This window comes from Ovis aries, chromosome 21 (assembly GCF_016772045.2).
Source record: "Ovis aries strain OAR_USU_Benz2616 breed Rambouillet chromosome 21, ARS-UI_Ramb_v3.0, whole genome shotgun sequence".
In the NCBI taxonomy this organism is placed as follows: Eukaryota; Metazoa; Chordata; class Mammalia; order Artiodactyla; family Bovidae; genus Ovis; species Ovis aries.
The window spans coordinates 15,620,564-15,638,711 of NC_056074.1; the positions used below are offsets into that span (position 1 = coordinate 15,620,564).

An 18,148-nucleotide genomic window follows, 5' to 3' on the forward strand; every position below is an offset into this window, starting at 1 on the left:
AGCAGCCGGAAGCGGCTTCTCTTTCCCGGAACCCCACTGCCTTGTGGGACAGCGGCTGGTTCCTCCCTCCTGGGCAAGTTTGTTCGTATTCCTCTGCCCCCCTCAGCCCCGTCGGGTACGGAAGCTGAGAAGGTGCACGAACAACCATGGCGGCACATCTGAAGAAGCGGGTTTATGAGGAGTTCACTAAGGTGGTTCAGGTAAGCTCTAGAAGGAAAGGTCCCAGGACTGGTCTGGGAAAGGGGAAGGTAGGTTATCCGCGCCCCCAGACACTTTGCCAGAACTGGCGCCACAAAGCTGGGTAGGGTGTCAGTGCTGCCAGTGCTTTGGTAGGCTGCCTCTCTGACTACACTTTAGTGGGCGTGTTCATTGGCCGCTGCTGTTGTCAGTATTAACATGTGCAGTCTGACACTAAAAAAAACTATTAGAAGAAGCAAACAGCACCTTGCAATTTACGAAAGTATCTTATCTGTTATCTTATTTTTTTCATGTTACCTTCAGTTCAGCAGCTCAGTCGTGTCCGACTCTTTGCGACCCCATGAATCGCAGCACGCCAGGCCTCCCTGTACATCACCAACTCCCGGAGTTTACTCAAACTCATGTCCATCGAGTGGGTGATGCCATCCAACCATCTCATCATCTGTCGTCCCCTTCTCCTCCCGCCTTCAATCTTTGCCAGCATCAGGGTCTTTTCCATTGAGTCAGTTCTTCGCATCAGATGGCCAAAGTATTGAAGTTTCACCTTCAGCATTAGTCCTTCCAGTGAATATTCAGGACTGATTTCCTTTAGGTTCGACTGGTTTAATCTCGTTGCTGTCCAAGGGACTTTCAAGAGGCTTCCCCAAACACCGCAGTTCATTAGCATCTTCATTTTACAAATGAGGACTTTGAGACTTCTGGTGGGGTATTGACAAATTTCCTTGCAACTCCCATTACCAAAAAAGTGCCCAAAGCCAAGTTGGCTGTATGCAGAGCTCTAAGGGTTTGGAAGAGGAATCTATAGGAGTCCTCAAGACCCAGTCACAGCAGACGAGAGTCACAGGCTTCATAGGGGTTGAAGTTTTCGTTGGTGGAACAGCTCACCACCAACCTTTTATAGTTTACCTGTAAAGGAGGGCAGTACCATCCTTCCTCCTTTGGAGTTGTTTCAGGACTGAGGGGCCCAGACCGTGTCAGTTAGTCAGTTGAGTCAGTTCAGTCGCTCAGTCGTGTCCAACTCTTTGCGACCCCATGAATTGCAGTATGCCAGGCCTCCCTGTCCATCACCAACTCCCGGAGTTCACTCAAACTCATGTCCATCGAGTTGGTGATGCCATCCAGCCCTCTCATCCTCTGTCGTTCCCTTCTCCTCCTGCCCCCAATCCCTCCCAGCATCAGAGTCTTTTCCAATGAGTCAACTCTTCGCATGAGGTGGCCAAAGTACTGGAGTTTCAGCTTTAGCATCATTCCCTCCAAAGAAATCCCAGGACTGATCTCCTTCAGAATGGACTGGTTGGATCTCCTTGCAGTCCAGCGGACTCTCCAACACCACAGTTCAAAAGCATCAATTCTTTGGGACTCAGCTTTCTTCACAGTCCAACTCTCACATCCATACATGACCACTGGAAAAACAATAGCCTTGACTAGACGGACCTTTGTTGGCAAAGTAATCTCTGTTTTTGAATATGCTGTCTAGGTTGGTGATAACTTTCCTTCCAAGGAGTGTCAGCAGTCAGTGATTCTCTATGTATTTCCTCAGAGAGATCGCTAAAGTAGAGGTTGATCCCAGGTCATACCCTGTGTCCTGCTTTTCTGACTTTGTGTATCCAAATCATCTGGGCTCTTGTTAAAATGTAGATTCTACTTAGTAAGTGAATTGGCTGGGGGAGGCAAGGCAATAATCTACATTTCTGAAAAGCCCCCGGTTAATGCCAGCCAATAGCAGGTTTCCATCCATAGACTTGTGGCCTAGGAAGATTTAGACCATGCATTAGGACGCTGATCCTTAAGTATTTCATTTATTCCTTCAACAAGAGTTTATTGAATAAAGTAGTGGTTACTATGTATCAATATTAGGTATGGTGAAAGGTGCTGAGCTATAAAATCCAGTACACATTAGGGTGTCTGTCCTTTCGGAACTCAGGTGAGAGGGAGATGTGGAGCACCATATCTGAGATTATAGTACAGAGGGGTAATTGCATCGACAAACCAAGTCTTCCTTACTCTTTTACAACTACTTTTTGTGAAAACTATCCAAACTCCCTTGCCCTTTGTGATTAACAGTATTCTTTCACTGCCTTTTTCTTGTGTGTGTGTGTGGCATATTTCCATTGTGTGTAGGGAAGTTAGTTGGCTTCTTATTCTTTTTTTTTTTCTGAAAATAACTTTGATACTTACCTTGTCACTGTTATTGCTCCTTTTTATGTAAAATTCGTTTTCTTGAACTTATAGAGTGAGTCAAGATTCAGGAAAGCTTTACAGAGCTCCCTCTTCCGTGGCTTGCTTTTTGGGATTTCCTGGCTCTGGATTCCTTTGCCCCCATTTGAAAAACAAATTGTGCCAAAATAAACATAACAGAATTTATCATTGTAACCATTTTTTAAGCGTGGAGTTCAGTGACGACATGTACATTCACTTTGTTGGGCCGTATCACTTCCTTTCTTTACTATATTCTGTTGTTTCCTCTCGCCAAGACTACTCACCGCTCCTCCAGCATGCCATGTGTTTGGACCTTTCCGAACCTTTGTGTCTGTTGTCTCTTTTACGTAGAATGGGTGTCACTCTTCCTGCTCTTTTTGTTCTCCGCCCAGTGGACTTGGATTTTGCTTTAGTCTCTCCTCCCCTACTTCTGTAGCACTCATCTATTTGTACTTACCACTCGGTGCTGCTGTAGTTACTAGTTTTGTTTCTGCCTACCAGTTTGGGCTCCTTGAGGGCAGAGGTAACGCTTGGTTCATCTGTGTTCCCTGGATAGACCATAGCGCCTGGAGCACTAAAATATTGATGGTTGAATGATAGCAGATACTGGTTTGTCCTTCTCCTTATGTACTCCTTAGGGAAAAAAATCTTCCCAGTTTTTTCACCTAACTGCTGATAACACTGAAGAATGAATTTGTGTGGAATAGGATAGAAATGGGTAAGGATTTTAAGAGCTCATTTCTTTACTTCATTGTTCGTAAATGGTTACCGCAGAGTATCTTAGTGCTTCTATTATTTTTCCTCTGCCCTGAAGATGAGAGAGAGAGAATTGATATGTATGTGGTGCATATGATGTGTTTGTACAATAAAGACATTGTAGTTTAGACTTCTCAGGTATCCCTATGATGTAAGTATTATGTTTATTTATAGAAGGAGGAGACCTGTAGCTACCAAGTAATAATTTAACTCAAATTCCTTTGATTTCAAAGCCCTTAGTCTTATCATGCCATGCCATGTTCTGGTCCAAAATAATCCGACTCTCTAGTCTGTGGAGGTGTAATTTTATAAAGCGATGATTCTTCAGGGTATCATTATGCTGCATCAGGTGTTAAGGAAAATTATTGATTACAACTTTAATCTTATGTTGTGATCCTCTCTATATCTACCCCAGGGCCTCACTTAAGCCCTGGAGTGAAGGTTCCCTTTTACATGAACTTTTCGACACTCCTTATATGTAATAGATGTATCTGAAATAGTTCTAGTTATGTACTATCCTTGAGAGAATCGAGAAGATAGTTACTCAGCTAATTTTGTGTGTTCTGTGGTTCAGAGGAGGATTCCTGATTGAGAAAGACTAGCGGTAGGTTATCATTCCTATTTTATAGAAGGTGAAACTGAGAATTATGACATCCTTAGAAGACAGCAGCAGAGTTGGATCGCAGAGAGAACTCCTAATTCCACATCAGTCATTTAGTAAACATATATTAAGTACCTGCAGTTTGCTAGGCGTGTGGCAATGCATTTTTCCCCTACACTGTCCATTCTTCTAATAAAGGTAGAGTGATTTGGGTGAAAATAGTTATCTGTTGTGAGAGGAAGATTTTTTTCCTCAGTGTAAGTTGTAGACTGTTCCTGTTGGTTCTGGGTTTCTCAGGAGCGAAGGTGAGCCTAGTAAGTGCTTTAGCACAGTCTGAATATATTTGTTGAATCGAGATTTCTGTTCTAATAAAGAGTGGAACAGATCCTTTGTGTGTCCTCTTAACCCCGAAGCTACAGCAATCCTAAGAGATAGGCAGAACAAAATATTATGGACCTACTTTACAGAGAAAGAAACTGAGACTTGAAATGAAATGACTTGCCCAAAGCCATTGGAACTAGTGAAAAGCAAAATTGGGACTCATAACTTTGTCTCCAGTTGGGTCTTTTCCCGGTTCATAATGCTGCTTTTTTGTTTAGGCTAGGTCTGTTACCCAAATACATTATCTGGTGTAGGAAAAGTTAATTTTCATCAAATGAGGCAAAGTTAGATTTGCAGACTCTTTGTTTTCAGCCAGGTTTTCATATTTTATCTTCCTTACCCTCTTGCAGCAACAACAGGATGAAGTTGCTACTAAGAAACTCCGAATGACAAAACCAAGTAAATCTGCAGCCCTCCACATAGATCTGTGTAAGGCTACCTCCCCAGCAGATGCTTTGCAGTACCTACTTCAGTTTGCCAGGAAGCCTGTTGAGGCAGAAAGTGTGGAGGGAGTCGTCAGGATTCTCTTGGAACATTATTACAAGGTAAGAAGGTCTTGGGACATGATGGCAGTAGGTATGAGAGTTGTATTATCTCTGCAGAATGGGTTAAAATGGCAAAATAAATAAGGTGTTCATTCAGCAGTCTTTTCCTGAGTATCTTCCATATACTAGGCACTGTGGATACCGAGATGAAAAAAGTCCAAAGATCTAAAAAGATCCTCTCCTTAGAAGCTTAGAGTAGCTAGATGGAGACAGATGTGAATGATAAAATGCATCAAATTGCTGAGGGTACTGAGAGTAAATTGGAGCACAGAGGAGGAGTTAACTTCAACCAGAACCCTCTGTAACCAGATTTGCCTCTGGTATATAGTCTTCTCTCTGCTGTTCCTGCTTTAATTCAGGACCCCAATATCTTAACTGCAGTAGCCCCTCATTTTTTTTTTTAAGTTACGTAGCATTTTATTTCTCTGTTTTCATAGGCTAGAGAAAAGTATCAACTCATGCATGATTAAACAGAAAATAGTTTAAAGAGAGAAAATGAAATTCACAAAATGCATTTCTTTTTCAGTTTTTGTTTGTGAGATCTGAGGTAAAAGAAGAAATGATTTGAAAAAAAAATGATTTGTAAATATTTGAATCACAGATGACTTAGAATTTGAAACTTTAGTATAAAAATTATTAAGCTTATAGTAAAGTAGAGACAGTACTATAATGAACTCCCAAATAACCCATCTTTGGTGTTAAATAGTTATTACTATTTTGTCAAATTTGCTTTATTTGCTTTCCTGAAATTTTTGTTAAAGTGTCATAATATTTTCCCCTAAACAGTTCATTAAATATCTCTTAAAAAGGTACATTGAAAAAAGATATAACCATCTAACCTCCTCAATATAATTCAGTTATTCCTTAATGTCATCTAACAAATAGTTCATATTGAAATTTCTCTGGTGGTGATGGTTTAGTTGCTAAGTTATGTCCAACTCTTGTGACCCTATGGGCTGTAACCCACCAGGCTCCTCTGTCCATGGAATTTTCCTTCGACAGAGGATAGTGGAGTGGGTTGTCCTTTCCTTCTCCTGGGGATCTTCCCAGGAATAATCCCGTGTCTCCTGCATTGGCAGGCAAATTCTATACCACTGAGCCATGAAGGAAGCCCCAAATTTCTCTAGTTCTTCCCAGAATATCTTGTTATAGTTGATTTGTTCAAATCAGAATGCGAACTGTGTCCACGCATGGCGTTTGCTATGGCGTTTGCTTTTTGTAAAGTCTGGAACAGTTATTATTTTGGTGATATGACCTATTAAAGAAATTTCGTCAGTTGTTTTACAAACTGCCTTGTTTTCTGAATTTGTTTACTTCCTTGGTTAACTTGTTCCTCTATCTCCTATATTTACTATGAACTGGAAGTTAGATCAATAGACTTTGTTAGATTCCAGATAAGCATATTTTTGAAAATTTTAAGAATTCCTTATAGATGATTTGTACTTCATATTTCCATCAATCAGGATGTATATGTATTGAAGTCCCTCCTTGCTTCTTATCTTTTTCCCTTTAGTCTCTTTTATTTTTATAAACTATATAACTATCTTTATTTATTTTATGTATGATCCAAAAAGTCCTTTTCTTCACATGTGTAATGTTATAGCTTTATCAGAATGGTTGAGATTTTCAAAAGACTTTGTGTGTTTTCAGAAGTCAGTGTCTTTTCCCATGTTGTTACCTTAGCCTAGAACCCCTCTCCTTGACACGACCATGGTCTGGTCTGCCATTTTCTCTGTCAAGTATATTCCTTTCTCAGTCTTTCCACTTATCTTTCTTTCTGCTTGGAACACTTCCCTCAGGTGTTCATGTGTCTATTTCCCACATTGCATTCAACTCTTTGCTCAAACGTTACTTTTCATTAAGGTCTTCTTTTATCCCTCTGTTTGAAATTGAAACTGCCTATCCCACTTCCAGCACTTTCTAGCCCCTTCCTTTATTTTGTATTCTCCAGAACACTTAACATCTTCTAATATTGTATATAATTTTCTCATTTATTTTGTTCCTTGCCCATTTCCTTGTACGAGAATGTAAGATTCTCTTGAGCAATATGGGACTTTTTTTTCCCTAGTTTTATTGAGATATAATGGACTTAGAGCACTATTTACATTTAAGGATACAGCATAATGATTTGACTTGTGTAAGCCATAAAATGATTCAGTTCAGTTCATTCTCTCAGTTGTGCCTGACTCTTTGCGACCCCATGAACCACAGCACGCCAGGCCTCCCTGTCCATCACTGACTCCTAGAGTTTACCCAAACTCATGTCCATTGAGTTGGTGATGCCATCCAACCATCTCATCCTCTGTCGTCCCCTTCTCCTCCTACCCTCAATCTTTCCTAGGATCAGGGTCATTTCAAATGAGTCAGCTGTTCTCTTCAGGTGGCCAAAGTATTAGAGTTTCAGCTTCAACATCAGTCCTTCCAGTGAACACCCAGGACTGATTTCCTTTAGAATGGACTGGTTGGATCTCCGTGTAGTCCAAGGGACTCTCAAGAGTCTTCTCCAACACCACAGTTCAAAAGCATCAATTCTTCGGCGCTCAGCTTTCTTTATAGTCCAACTCTCACATCCATACATGAGCACTGGAAAAACCATAGCCTTGACTAGACGGACCTTTGTTGGCAAAGTAATGTCTTTGCTTTTCAGTATGCTGTCTAGGTTGCTCATAACTTTTCTTCCAAGGAGTAAGCAACTTTTAATTTCATGGCTGCAGTTACCATCTGCAATGATTTTGGAGCCCCCCAAAATAAAGTCAGCCACTGTTTCCACTGTTTCCCCATCTATTTGCCATGAAGTGATGGGACCAGATGCCATGATCTTCGTTTTCTGAATGTTGACCTTTAAGCCAACTATTTCACTCTGTTCTTTCACTTTCATCAAGAGGCTCTTAAGTTCTTCTTCACTTTCTGCCATAAGGGTGGTATCATCTGCATATCTGAGGTGATTGATATTTCTCCTGGCAGTCTTGATTCCAGCTTGTGCTTCTTCCAGCCCAGCATTTCTCATGATGTACTCTGCATAGAAGTTAAATAAGCAGGGTGACAATATACAGCCTTGATGTACTCCTTTTCCTATTTGGAACCAGTCTGTTGTTCCATGTCTACTTCTAACTGTTGCTTCCTGACCTGCATATAGGTTTCTCAAGAGGCTGGTCAGATGGTCTGGTATTCCCATCTCTTTCAGAATTTTCCACAGTTTATTGTGATCCACACAGTCAAAGGCTTTGGCATAGGCAATAAAGCAGAAATAAATGTTTTTCTGGAACTCTCTTGCTTTTTCAATGATCAAGTGGATGTTGGCAATTTGATCTCTGGTTCCTCTGCCTTTTCTAAAACCAGTTTGAACATCAGGAAGTTCACAGTTCATGTACTGCTGAAGCCTGGCTTGAAGAATTTTGAGCATTACTTTACTAGCATGTGAGATGAGTGCAATTGTGCAGAAGTTTGAGCATTCTTTGGCATTGCCTTTCTTTGGGATTGGAATGAAAACTGACCTTTTCCAGTCCTGTGGCCACTGCTGAGTATTCCAAATTTGCTGGTATATTGAGTGCAGCACTTTCACAGCATCATCTTTTAGGATTTGAAATAGCTCCACTGGAGCTTTGTTCGTAGTGATGCTTTCTAAGGCCCATTTGACTTCACATTCCAGGATGTCTGACTCTAGGTGAGTGATCACACCATCGTGATTGTCTTGTTTGTGAAGATCTTTTTTGTACAGTTCTTCTGTGTGTTCTTGCCACCTCTTCTTAATATCTTTTGCTTCTGTTAGGTCCATGCCATTTCTATCCTTTATTGTGCCCATCTTTGCATGAAATGTTCCCTTGGTATCTCTGATTTCCTTGAAGACATCTCTAGTCTTTCCCATTCTGTTGTTTTCCTCTATTTCTTTGCATTGATCACTGAGAAAGGCTTTTTTATCTCTCCTTGCTATTCTTTGGAACTGTGCATTCAGATGGATATATCTTTCCTTTTCTCCTTTTCCCTTCGCTTCTTTCCATAGCTGTTTGTAAGGCCTTCTCAGACAGCCATTTTGCTTTTTTGCGTTTCTTTTTCTTAGGGATGGTCTTGATCCCTGTTTCCTGTACAATGTCATGAATCTCCCTCTATAGTTCATCACTCACTCTGTCTATCAGAGCTAGTCCCTTAAATCTATTTCTCACTTCCACTGTATAATGGAAGAGGGATTTGATTTAGGTCATATCTGAATGGTCTAGTGGTTTTCCCTACTTTCTTCAATTTAAGTCTGAATTTGGCAATAAGGAGTTCATGATCTGAGCCACAGTCAGCTCCTGGTCTTGTTTTTGCTGACTGTATAGAGCTTCTCCATCTTTGGCTGCAAAGAATATAATCAGTCTGATTTTGGTGTTGACCATCTGGTGATGTCCATGTGTAGAGTCTTGTTTTGTGTTGTTGGAAGTGGCTGTTTGCTGTGACTAGTGGGTTCTCTGGCAAAACTCTGTTAGTCTTTGCCCTGCTTCTTTATGTAATCCAAGGCCAAATTTGCCTGTTACTCCAGGTGTTTCCTGACTTCCTACTTTTGCATTCCAGTCCCTTTTAATGAAAAGGACATCTTTTTGAGTGTTAGTTCTAGAAAGTCTTTTAGGTCTTCATAGAACCGTTCAACTTCAGCTTCTTCAGTATTACTGGTCAGGGCATAGACTTGGATTACCATAATATTGAATGGTTTGCCTTGGAAACGAACAGAGATCATTTTGTCGTTTTTGAGATTGCATCCAAGTACTGCATTTCAGACTCTTTTGTTGACCATGATGGCTACTCCATTTCTTCTAAGGGATTCCTGCCCATAGTAGTAGATATAATGGTCATCTGAGTTAAATTCATCCATTTCCAGTCCATCATAGTTTGCTGGTTCCTAGAATGTTAACATTCACTCTTGCCATCTCCTGTTTGACCACTTCCAATTTGCACTGATTCATGGACTTAACATTCCAGGTTCCTATGCAATATTGCCCTTTACATCACTGGACCTTGCTTCTATCACCAGTTGCATCCACAACTGGGTGGTGTTTTTGCTTTGGGTCCATCGCTTCATTCTTTCTGGAATTATTTCTCCATTGATCTCCAGTAGCATATTGGGTAACCTACCTACCTGAGGAGTTCATCTTTCAGTGTCCTATCTTTTGCCTTTTCATACTGTTCATGGGGTTCTCAAGGCAAGAATACTGAAGTGGTTTGCCATTCCCTTCTCCAGTGGACCACATTCTTTCAGACCTCTCCACCATGACCCATCCGTCTTGGGTGGCCCCACTTGGCATGGCTTAGTTTCATTGAGTCAGACAAGGCTGTGGTCCATGGGATCAGATTGGCTAGTTGTCTGTGATTGTGGTTTCAGTCTGTCTGCCCTCTGATTCCCTCTCTCAGTGCCTACTGTCTTACTTGGGTTTCTCTTACCTTGGACGTGAGGTATCTCTTCACGGCTGCTCCAGCAAAGCGCAGCTGCCGCTCCTTACCTTGAACATTGGGTAGCTCCTTTTGGCTGCTGCTGCTGACCTTCGACATGGGGTATCTCTTCACGGTCTCTGCTCCTGACCCTGGACGTGGGGTAGCTCCTGTCCGCCGCTGCTGCTGACCTTGGACGTAGGGTAGCTCCTGTCCGCCGCCACTGCTGACGTTGGACGTGGGGTAGCTCCTCACAGCCGCCGCTGCTGACCTTGGACGTGGGGTAGCTCCTGTCGGCTGCTCCTGCGCTGCACAGCCGCCTCTCCTGTGCCACCACAATACATTTAGTGAACATCTGTTACATAGATACAAAATTGAAGAAATAGACAAAACATTTTTTTCTTGTATTGAGAATACTTGGGATTTACTCTCCTAACAATGTTCGTATGTAACATACAGCAGTGTTAATTGTATTTATCATGTTATTCATTACAACCCTAATACTTATCTTTCAACTAAAAGTTTGTACCTTTTGACTACCTTCATCCAGTTCCCTTCTGCCCACCTCTGCTTCTGGTAACCACAAATCTGATCCCCTTTTCCATGGATTCATTTGTTTTTAAAGTATAATTAAGGGCTTTCCTGGTAGCTCAGCTAGTAAAGAATCTACCCGCAATGCAGGAGACCCCAGTTCAATTCCTGGGTCAGGAAGATCCCCAGGAGAAGGGATAGGCTACCCTCTGCAGTATTCTTGGGTTTCCCTGGTGGCTCAGTTGGTAAAGAATCTGCCTACAATGCAGGAGACCTGGGTTCGCTCCCTGGGTTGTTTCCTTCCCCCCACCTCTGCTTCTGGTAACCACACATCTGATCTTTTTCTATGGATTTTTTGTTTTTAAAGTAGAACTGACCTACAACCTTATGTTAAATTCTCCTACACAGTGTAGTGATTCAGTATTTCTCTGCACTTCAAAATGACCACAATAAATCGAGTTATCATCTGTCACCATACAAAGATATTAGTTATTGACTATGTTCCTGATGCTGTACATTTCATGCCCATGACTCATTTATTTTGCAGCTGGAAGTATATATCTCTTAATCTTCCTCACCTATTTTTCCCTCCTCTCCCTCTGGCAAACACCTATGTATCTCTGTATCTATGACTTTATTTCTGTTTTGTTACGTTTGTTCATTTGTTTTGTTTTTTTCAGATTCTATATATACGTGAAATCATACAGTATGTCTTTCTCTGACTTACTTTACTTAGCATAATACCCTCTAGATCCATCCATGTTGCTGCGAATTGCAAGATTTCATTCTTTTTTTATGGCTAAGATTCCACTGTGTATATATATTTCACGTCTTATTTTACCCATTCATCTATTGATGGGCACTTAGGTTGCTTCCGTATCTTGGCTATTGTTTTAATGCTGCAACATACAGGGGTGCTCATATCTTTTGGAATTAGTATTATTGTTTTCTTCTGATAAATCCTCAGGGATAGAATCTCTGGATTGTACGGAACATTTTTTCAACTTTTTGTTATGGAACAAATCTATATACAGTTAGAGAGACTAGTTTAATTAATTCACATGTGATTATTACTCAGCTTCAGCAATTATCATTTCATGTCCAGATTTTCTTTATTCTCAGCCCCCCGAGCCCAGCTCCCACTGTCTACCTCCATTTCCTCCACTTTCACCCTCTGCACCAGATTCTTGTGAAAACAGATTCGTAGCGTCATATCATTTTACTCTTAAATTTCAGTTTATATCTCTAACAGTAAAGACTCTTTTTAGGGACTTCCCTGGTGGTCCAGTGGTTAAGACTCTGCTTCTACGACTGCGCTTCTACTGCAGGGGGCGTGGGTTTGGGCCCTAGTTGGGGAACATAGATCTTGCATGCCTTGTGGTATGGCCAAAAATTAATAATAAAAAACTTCTTTTTAAAAACACAATACTGATACCATCTCTAGAAGAAGTGTTATGTCAGACTGTAAGCTGTTTAACCAGGCTGTGCTGCTTGCCTTAGTCTAGCAGATTCTAGCCCCAGAAGTAACGAGCGATAACAAGTTAGTCCAGATATAGATTGATGACTATAGTGTTTTATTTATCCTTTTTTCTATTTTATCCAGAAATGTGGTCTCTTGTATTTTAGTGGGTAATTACTTTGGCTTCTGCTTGTCTACTACAAATTTTTCTGTGGCCAGGTAGCACTATCTGAACTTATTTCATATGAGGGATTCTTCATTTATTCTATTATATTAGTTACTGTGGAGGATGTTAAAGAACTGTGAGACATATTCTTTGTCCTTTAAGGACTAGTAGTATAGTTGGTAACAGAGAAGGCAATGGTAACCCACTCCAGTACTCTTGCCTGGAAAATCCCATGGATGGAGGAGCCTGGTAGGCTGCAGCCCATGGGGTCGTGAAGAGTCAGACACGACTGAGCGACTTCACTCTCACTTTTCACTTTCATGCGTTGGAGAAGGAAATGGCAACCCACTCCAGTGTTCTTGCCTGGGGAATCCCAGGGACGGGGGAGCCTGGTGGGCTGCTGTCTTTGGGGTCGCACAGAGTCGGAGCTGAAGCGACTTAGCAGTAGTGGTAGCAGCAGGAGTATAGTTGGTAGACCAAATAATACATGTGATATATAGATAGTTAAGGGCTTGAGTTACTAATTTACTCATTTTGTTCATTCAGAATGTTCTGGATACTAATTCTGCCAGGCCTTTGCTTCACGTTAGTGATACAGAGATTAATATACGATCCCTGATCTGAGTCTGATTGGGTAGATTAGACAATAAATGGATAATTGCACACTGATTTCCCAGGCAAGAATGCTGAAGTGGATTGCCATTTCCTTTTCCAGGGGATCTTCCTGACCCAGGGATCAAACCCATGTCACCTACCTTGGCAGGCGGATTCTTTACCACTCAGCCACCAGGGAAACCCAATACAGTGTTAGAGGTATTATGAAATCTGGGACAGGTTATGATGTAACTTTTAAAGAAGAAGGTAATCAGTTTTATGTGGGCGCATAGGTCTAGAAGGGCATCGCAGAGTACTGATGCTTGGTGGCAGTTTAGTCACTAAGTCGTGTGCGACTTTGAGACCCCCTGGACTGTAGCCCGCCAGGCTCCTCTGTCCATGGGGTTCTCCAGGCAAGAATACTGAAGTGGGTTGCCATTTCCTTCTCCTGGGGATCTTCCTGACCCAGGGATCGAACCCAGGTCTCCTGCATTGCAGGCAGATTCTTTACCAACTGAGCTAGGGTGATGCTTGAGGTGAATCTTAAAAAACAGATGTTGACTAGTTGGAAAACAAGAGGAAAGGCGTTTTAGAAAGAAGGAAGAATTGTGAGCAAAGACTTGGAGATGTGAAATAATCTGTCACATTAGAAGAAATACAGGTACTTGGGCTGGTGTACATTTTAAATTGAGAGCTCTTTAAGAGATAAGACTAGAAATCTTAGCTAAGAGAAGGTTCTTGAATTCTGCCTTGTGGATTTTTATTTTAGCCATGTCACTCTGGGGGGTGGTATGGCAGATGGAGGAATTGAATGAGGGCCAGGTGAGACAGGACTTAGGGTGACCAGCCAGGAGACTGGAAAGTCTGTAGCAAGATGAGAAAAGCCTGAACAAGGACAATTTTAATGGTGAGAAGAGCAGTTATTAGAGAGGCTTTTGACAGAGGCAGTTGTAAGCTTAGTCATGAAGGGTACCAGGGGATAATTTTCAGAAAGTAGAAAAACTTGAGTAAAGTATCCAGATGAAGAAAGAATGTTATTGGGTCAGATACTCTCATTCTTCTTTGTTCCATCCTTGCCTTTCTCTTATTTGCCAGACTTAGTATTTCTGCTTTCTTGGCTGTTTCCTTGTGTTCGGAGGTCTGTGACTCCATTCCAGACTGTAGAAAGGCTATGTAGCTTTTCTGTCCTCTCTTACTACAAAATTAGGGTATTTGACTAGTGCATTGTCTCTGAAAGACAGTTACTTGATTTGATGATGTTCTCTCAGTCCATAAAGAACTGACTTCTCTTTGTATTCAGAACTGAACTTGGTATCTCCATTCATTCTCCAGTCTGCTTTGTAGCAGGAAATGTACCACCATCAATATAGACCCTTACATCAGAAACTCAAGAAAGATACTTTATACCACCGTCACCCTTTCCTCTGCCCATGTTCCCTTCCTCACCAACTCATGTTGATTTTACTTTCTAAGTATCTCTTAAGTCCATCTACCTCCCTGTTTCCACTATTACCCCAGTAATCTAAGTGACTATCAATTTTGAAATCAACTTGTGACAATCTGCCTGTAAAGAAAATTTCTTATTAGAATTTTGATTCAGTTCAGTTCAGTCGCTCAGTCATGTCCGACTGTTTGCGACCCCATGAACTGCAGCACGCCAGGCCTCCCTGTCCATCACCAACTCCCGGAGTTCACTCAAACTCATGTCCATCGAGTCAGTGATGCCATCCAGCCATCTCATCCTCTGTCGTCCCCTTCTCCTGCCCCCAGTCCCTCCCAGCATTCAGAGGTCTTTTCCAATGAGTCAACTCTTCGCATGAGGTGGCCAAAGTATTGGAGTTTCACCTTCAGCATCATTCCTTCCAGAGAACACCTAGGACTGATCTCCTTTAGAATGGACTGGTTGGATCTCCTTGCAGTCCAAGGGACTCTCAAGAGTCTTCTCCAACACCACAGTTCAAAAGCATCAATTCTTCGGCACTCATCTTTCCTCACAGAATTTTGATTAGGGTTGCGTTAATTCTGTAATTAAGATGCAATTTGCTGATTGACATTTTATAACATTAAGTCTTGCATTCAATGGACATGGTATGTCCATTATTTTAATGCTGTTTTCTGCATAGAAGTTTTGTACATCTTTTTGTTAGTTATTCCTATATAGTTAATATTTTGTTATTGTAAATGATATATTTAAAAATTCTTATTTTTAAGTAGTACATAGAGGATATTCAGACCTGCGGTTGGTTTTTATTTATTAAACCCTATATCTAACAACTTTGTTAAGCTCATTTAACAATTTTAATAAATTATGTGTATGTTCTTTTAGATTCTTTACAGATAATCATGTCACCATATAATGGCTTTGTCTAGTGCTGATATAATGATACCAGCTGTCTCTTGCATGATACACCTATTTCTACCTTTTATTTTCAACTCTTCTTTTTTAATCACTTTTTATTTTGTGACTCAACAGTATATAGTTAGTTTTTTAAGAAATTTCACCTGACAGTGTTTATCTTTTAATTGGAGCATTTAGTTCTTTATATTTAATGTGTTTATTGAAATATATGGGTTTAAATCTACCCTCTTATGAAATGCCTTCTATTTATCTTACCTGCTAGTGTTCTTTTTTTCCTCTCAATTGTTACCACCTTTTGCATTGGCTCTTATTTTAAAAAATTCTCTCCTCCACTGCTTTTTTATTAGCTTGGGAGTTATACATTTTACTGGTTAACCTAGATATTACGTTAATTCTTTTTAATAATTAATTTTATTTTTGGCTGCTCTAGGTCTTCATTTCTGTGCATGAGCTTTCTCTAGTTATGGTGGGTAGGACCTACTCCCAAGTTGCAATACGGGGGCTTCTTATTGTGGTGGCTTCTCTGTTGCAGAGCACAGGTTCTAGGGCACTTGGCTTCCGTAGTTGTGGCACATGGACTCAGTAGTTGCTCGCAGGCTCTAGAGCACAAGCTCAATAGGTGGGGTTGTGTGGGCTTAGTTGCTCTGCACCATGTGGGGTCTTCTGGACAAGAGACTGAACCTGTGTCCTCTGTATTGGCAAGTGGATTCTTAACCACTGAACCACCATTCACTCAGTTACATCCGACTCTGCGACTCCACAGACTGTAGCCCTCCAGGCTCTTCTGTCCATGGAGTTCTCCAGGCAAGAATCCTGGAGTGGGTTGCCATTTCCTTCTTTTAGGGGATCTTCCTGACCCAGGGATATAACCTGGGTCTCTTGCATTGCAGGTGGATTCTTTACCATCTGAGCCACCAGGGAAGCCCAATAAATCATTTCTTAGTCTCTTTTGCCTTGGGGCCTAGATCCGGGTCCAGGCACCAGACCTACACCCAGGCAATTAGATTCACCTGCTCCGAACTTCTGATCAGGATATGGTGATCCAAAGAAACAGAGCGAAAATTTCCTGGTGATAGCAGTGGTAGCTGCAGCACCCAATTTCTGGGGGCTCCAAAAACAGTGGCGCTGATAGCAGTGTTAGGGTGCCCCGTGTTGGGGTGCCTGGTGTTTGTGGTGCAAGTTGCTGCAGCTTATGTCAAATGTGATTGCACAGGGGAAGAAAGGTGCTTTTAATCCCAGAAGCATACATCTGGTTAGAAATTTGTGACATCAAGAAGGTGTGAAAATATTCTCATTCACTTTGCTTTATTTGGATGGAACACACAGATTGAGAAAAACTTTCTCCCCAAGTATATATAGCTAATTTTTCAGAAATAAAGCTTTAGAATACTTGGGTCATTGAGTCTTTTTTGAGATATTTCCCATGTTCCTGTTGTTGCTTAGCTGAGAGTAGAGCATCAAGGTAACAATAGCTTCTTTTGTTGCAGGAGAATGATGCGTCTGTGAGACTGAAAATTGCATCATTGTTGGGTTTACTGTCAAAAACTGCAGGATTTTCACCAGACTGCATTATGGACGATGCCATTAATATCCTGCAGAATGAAAGTAAGTTGAAGTTTAAAAGCTGTAGAGGGAATTCCCAGGTGGTCCAGTGATTAGGACTCTGCACTTCCACTGAAGGGGCAGGAGTTCCATCCCTGGTTGGGAAACTAAGGTCCTCTGTGCCTCACTGTGCAACCAAATAAATAAATAAAAGTTGTATAATTAGAGCAGAAATCTTTAGTTCCTTTTGTGTAAAGTGTAGAGCAAAGTTTTATTGTGTTGGTGGTTATTGAAAAGAAATTTGAGGATGACAGCAGTAGCAGTAAAACCATGTACGTATATTTACCTTAGAGTTAAAATACAGGTTTGTCTCTCAATGCTGCTGCTGCTGCTAAGTCACTTCAGTCGTGTCTGACTCTGTGCGACCCCATAGATGGCAGCCCACCAGGCTCCCCTGTCCCTGGGATTCTCCAGACAAGAACATTGGAATGGGTTGCCATTTCCTTCTCCAATGCATGAAAGTGAAAAGTAAAAGTGAAGTTGCTCAGTCGTGTCCGAATCTTAGTGACCCCATGGACTGCAGCCTACCAGGCTCCTCTGTCCATGGGATTTTCCAGGCAAGAGTACTGGAGTGGGGTGCCATTGCCTTCTCCGTGTCGCTTAATAGCTATCATTCATTGACTTGTACTAAGACTACCACACAATTGCACTCATCTCACACTCTAGTAAAGTAATCCTCAAAATTCTCCAAGCCAGGCTTCAGCAGTACATGAACCGTGGACTTCCAGATGTTCAAGCTGGTTTTAGAAAAGGCAGAGGAACCAGAGATCAAATTGCCAACATCCGCTGGATCACTGAAAAAGCAAGAGAGTTCCAGAAAACATCTATTTCTGCTTTTTTGCCTGTGCCAAAGCCTTTGACTGTGTGGATCACAATAAACTGTGGAAAATTCTTCAAGAGATGGGAATACCAGACCACCTGACCGGCCTCCTGAGAAACCTATATGCAGGTCAGGAAGCAACAGTTAGAAGTGGACATGGAACAACAGACTGGTTCCAAATAGGAAAAGGAGTACGTCAAGGCTGTATATTGTCACACTGCTTATTTAACTTACATGCAGAGTACATCATGAGAAACGTTGGGCTGGATGAAGCACAAGCTGGAATCAAGATTGCCAGGAGAAATATCAATCACCTCAGATATGCAGATGATACCACCCTTATGGCAGAAGGTGAAGAAGAACTTAAGAGCGTCTTGATGAAAGTGAAAGAAGAGAGTGAAAAAGTTGTCTTAAAAGCTCAACATTCAGAAAATGAAGATCATGGCATCCGGTCCCATCACTTCATGGCAAATTGATGGGGAAATAGTGGAAACAGTAAGAGTCTTTATTTTGGGGGGGCTCCAAAATCACTGCAGA

At 41.5% G+C, this 18,148-nt stretch overlaps 1 protein-coding gene across 1 annotated transcript in view; it reads left to right on the top strand.

The window, feature by feature from the left end:
* The first annotated feature begins 50 nt into the window (after window positions 1-50).
* INTS4 (integrator complex subunit 4) overlaps window positions 51-18,148 on the top strand; it is a 115,310-nt gene continuing 97,212 nt past the window's right edge. The window contains exons 1-3 of the mRNA XM_004019432.5: window positions 51-200; window positions 4,486-4,680; window positions 16,677-16,794. Of these exons, the coding sequence (XP_004019481.1) occupies window positions 147-200; window positions 4,486-4,680; window positions 16,677-16,794 (367 nt within the window). The 5' untranslated portion in view covers window positions 51-146. The remainder of the gene's footprint in view (window positions 201-4,485; window positions 4,681-16,676; window positions 16,795-18,148) is intronic.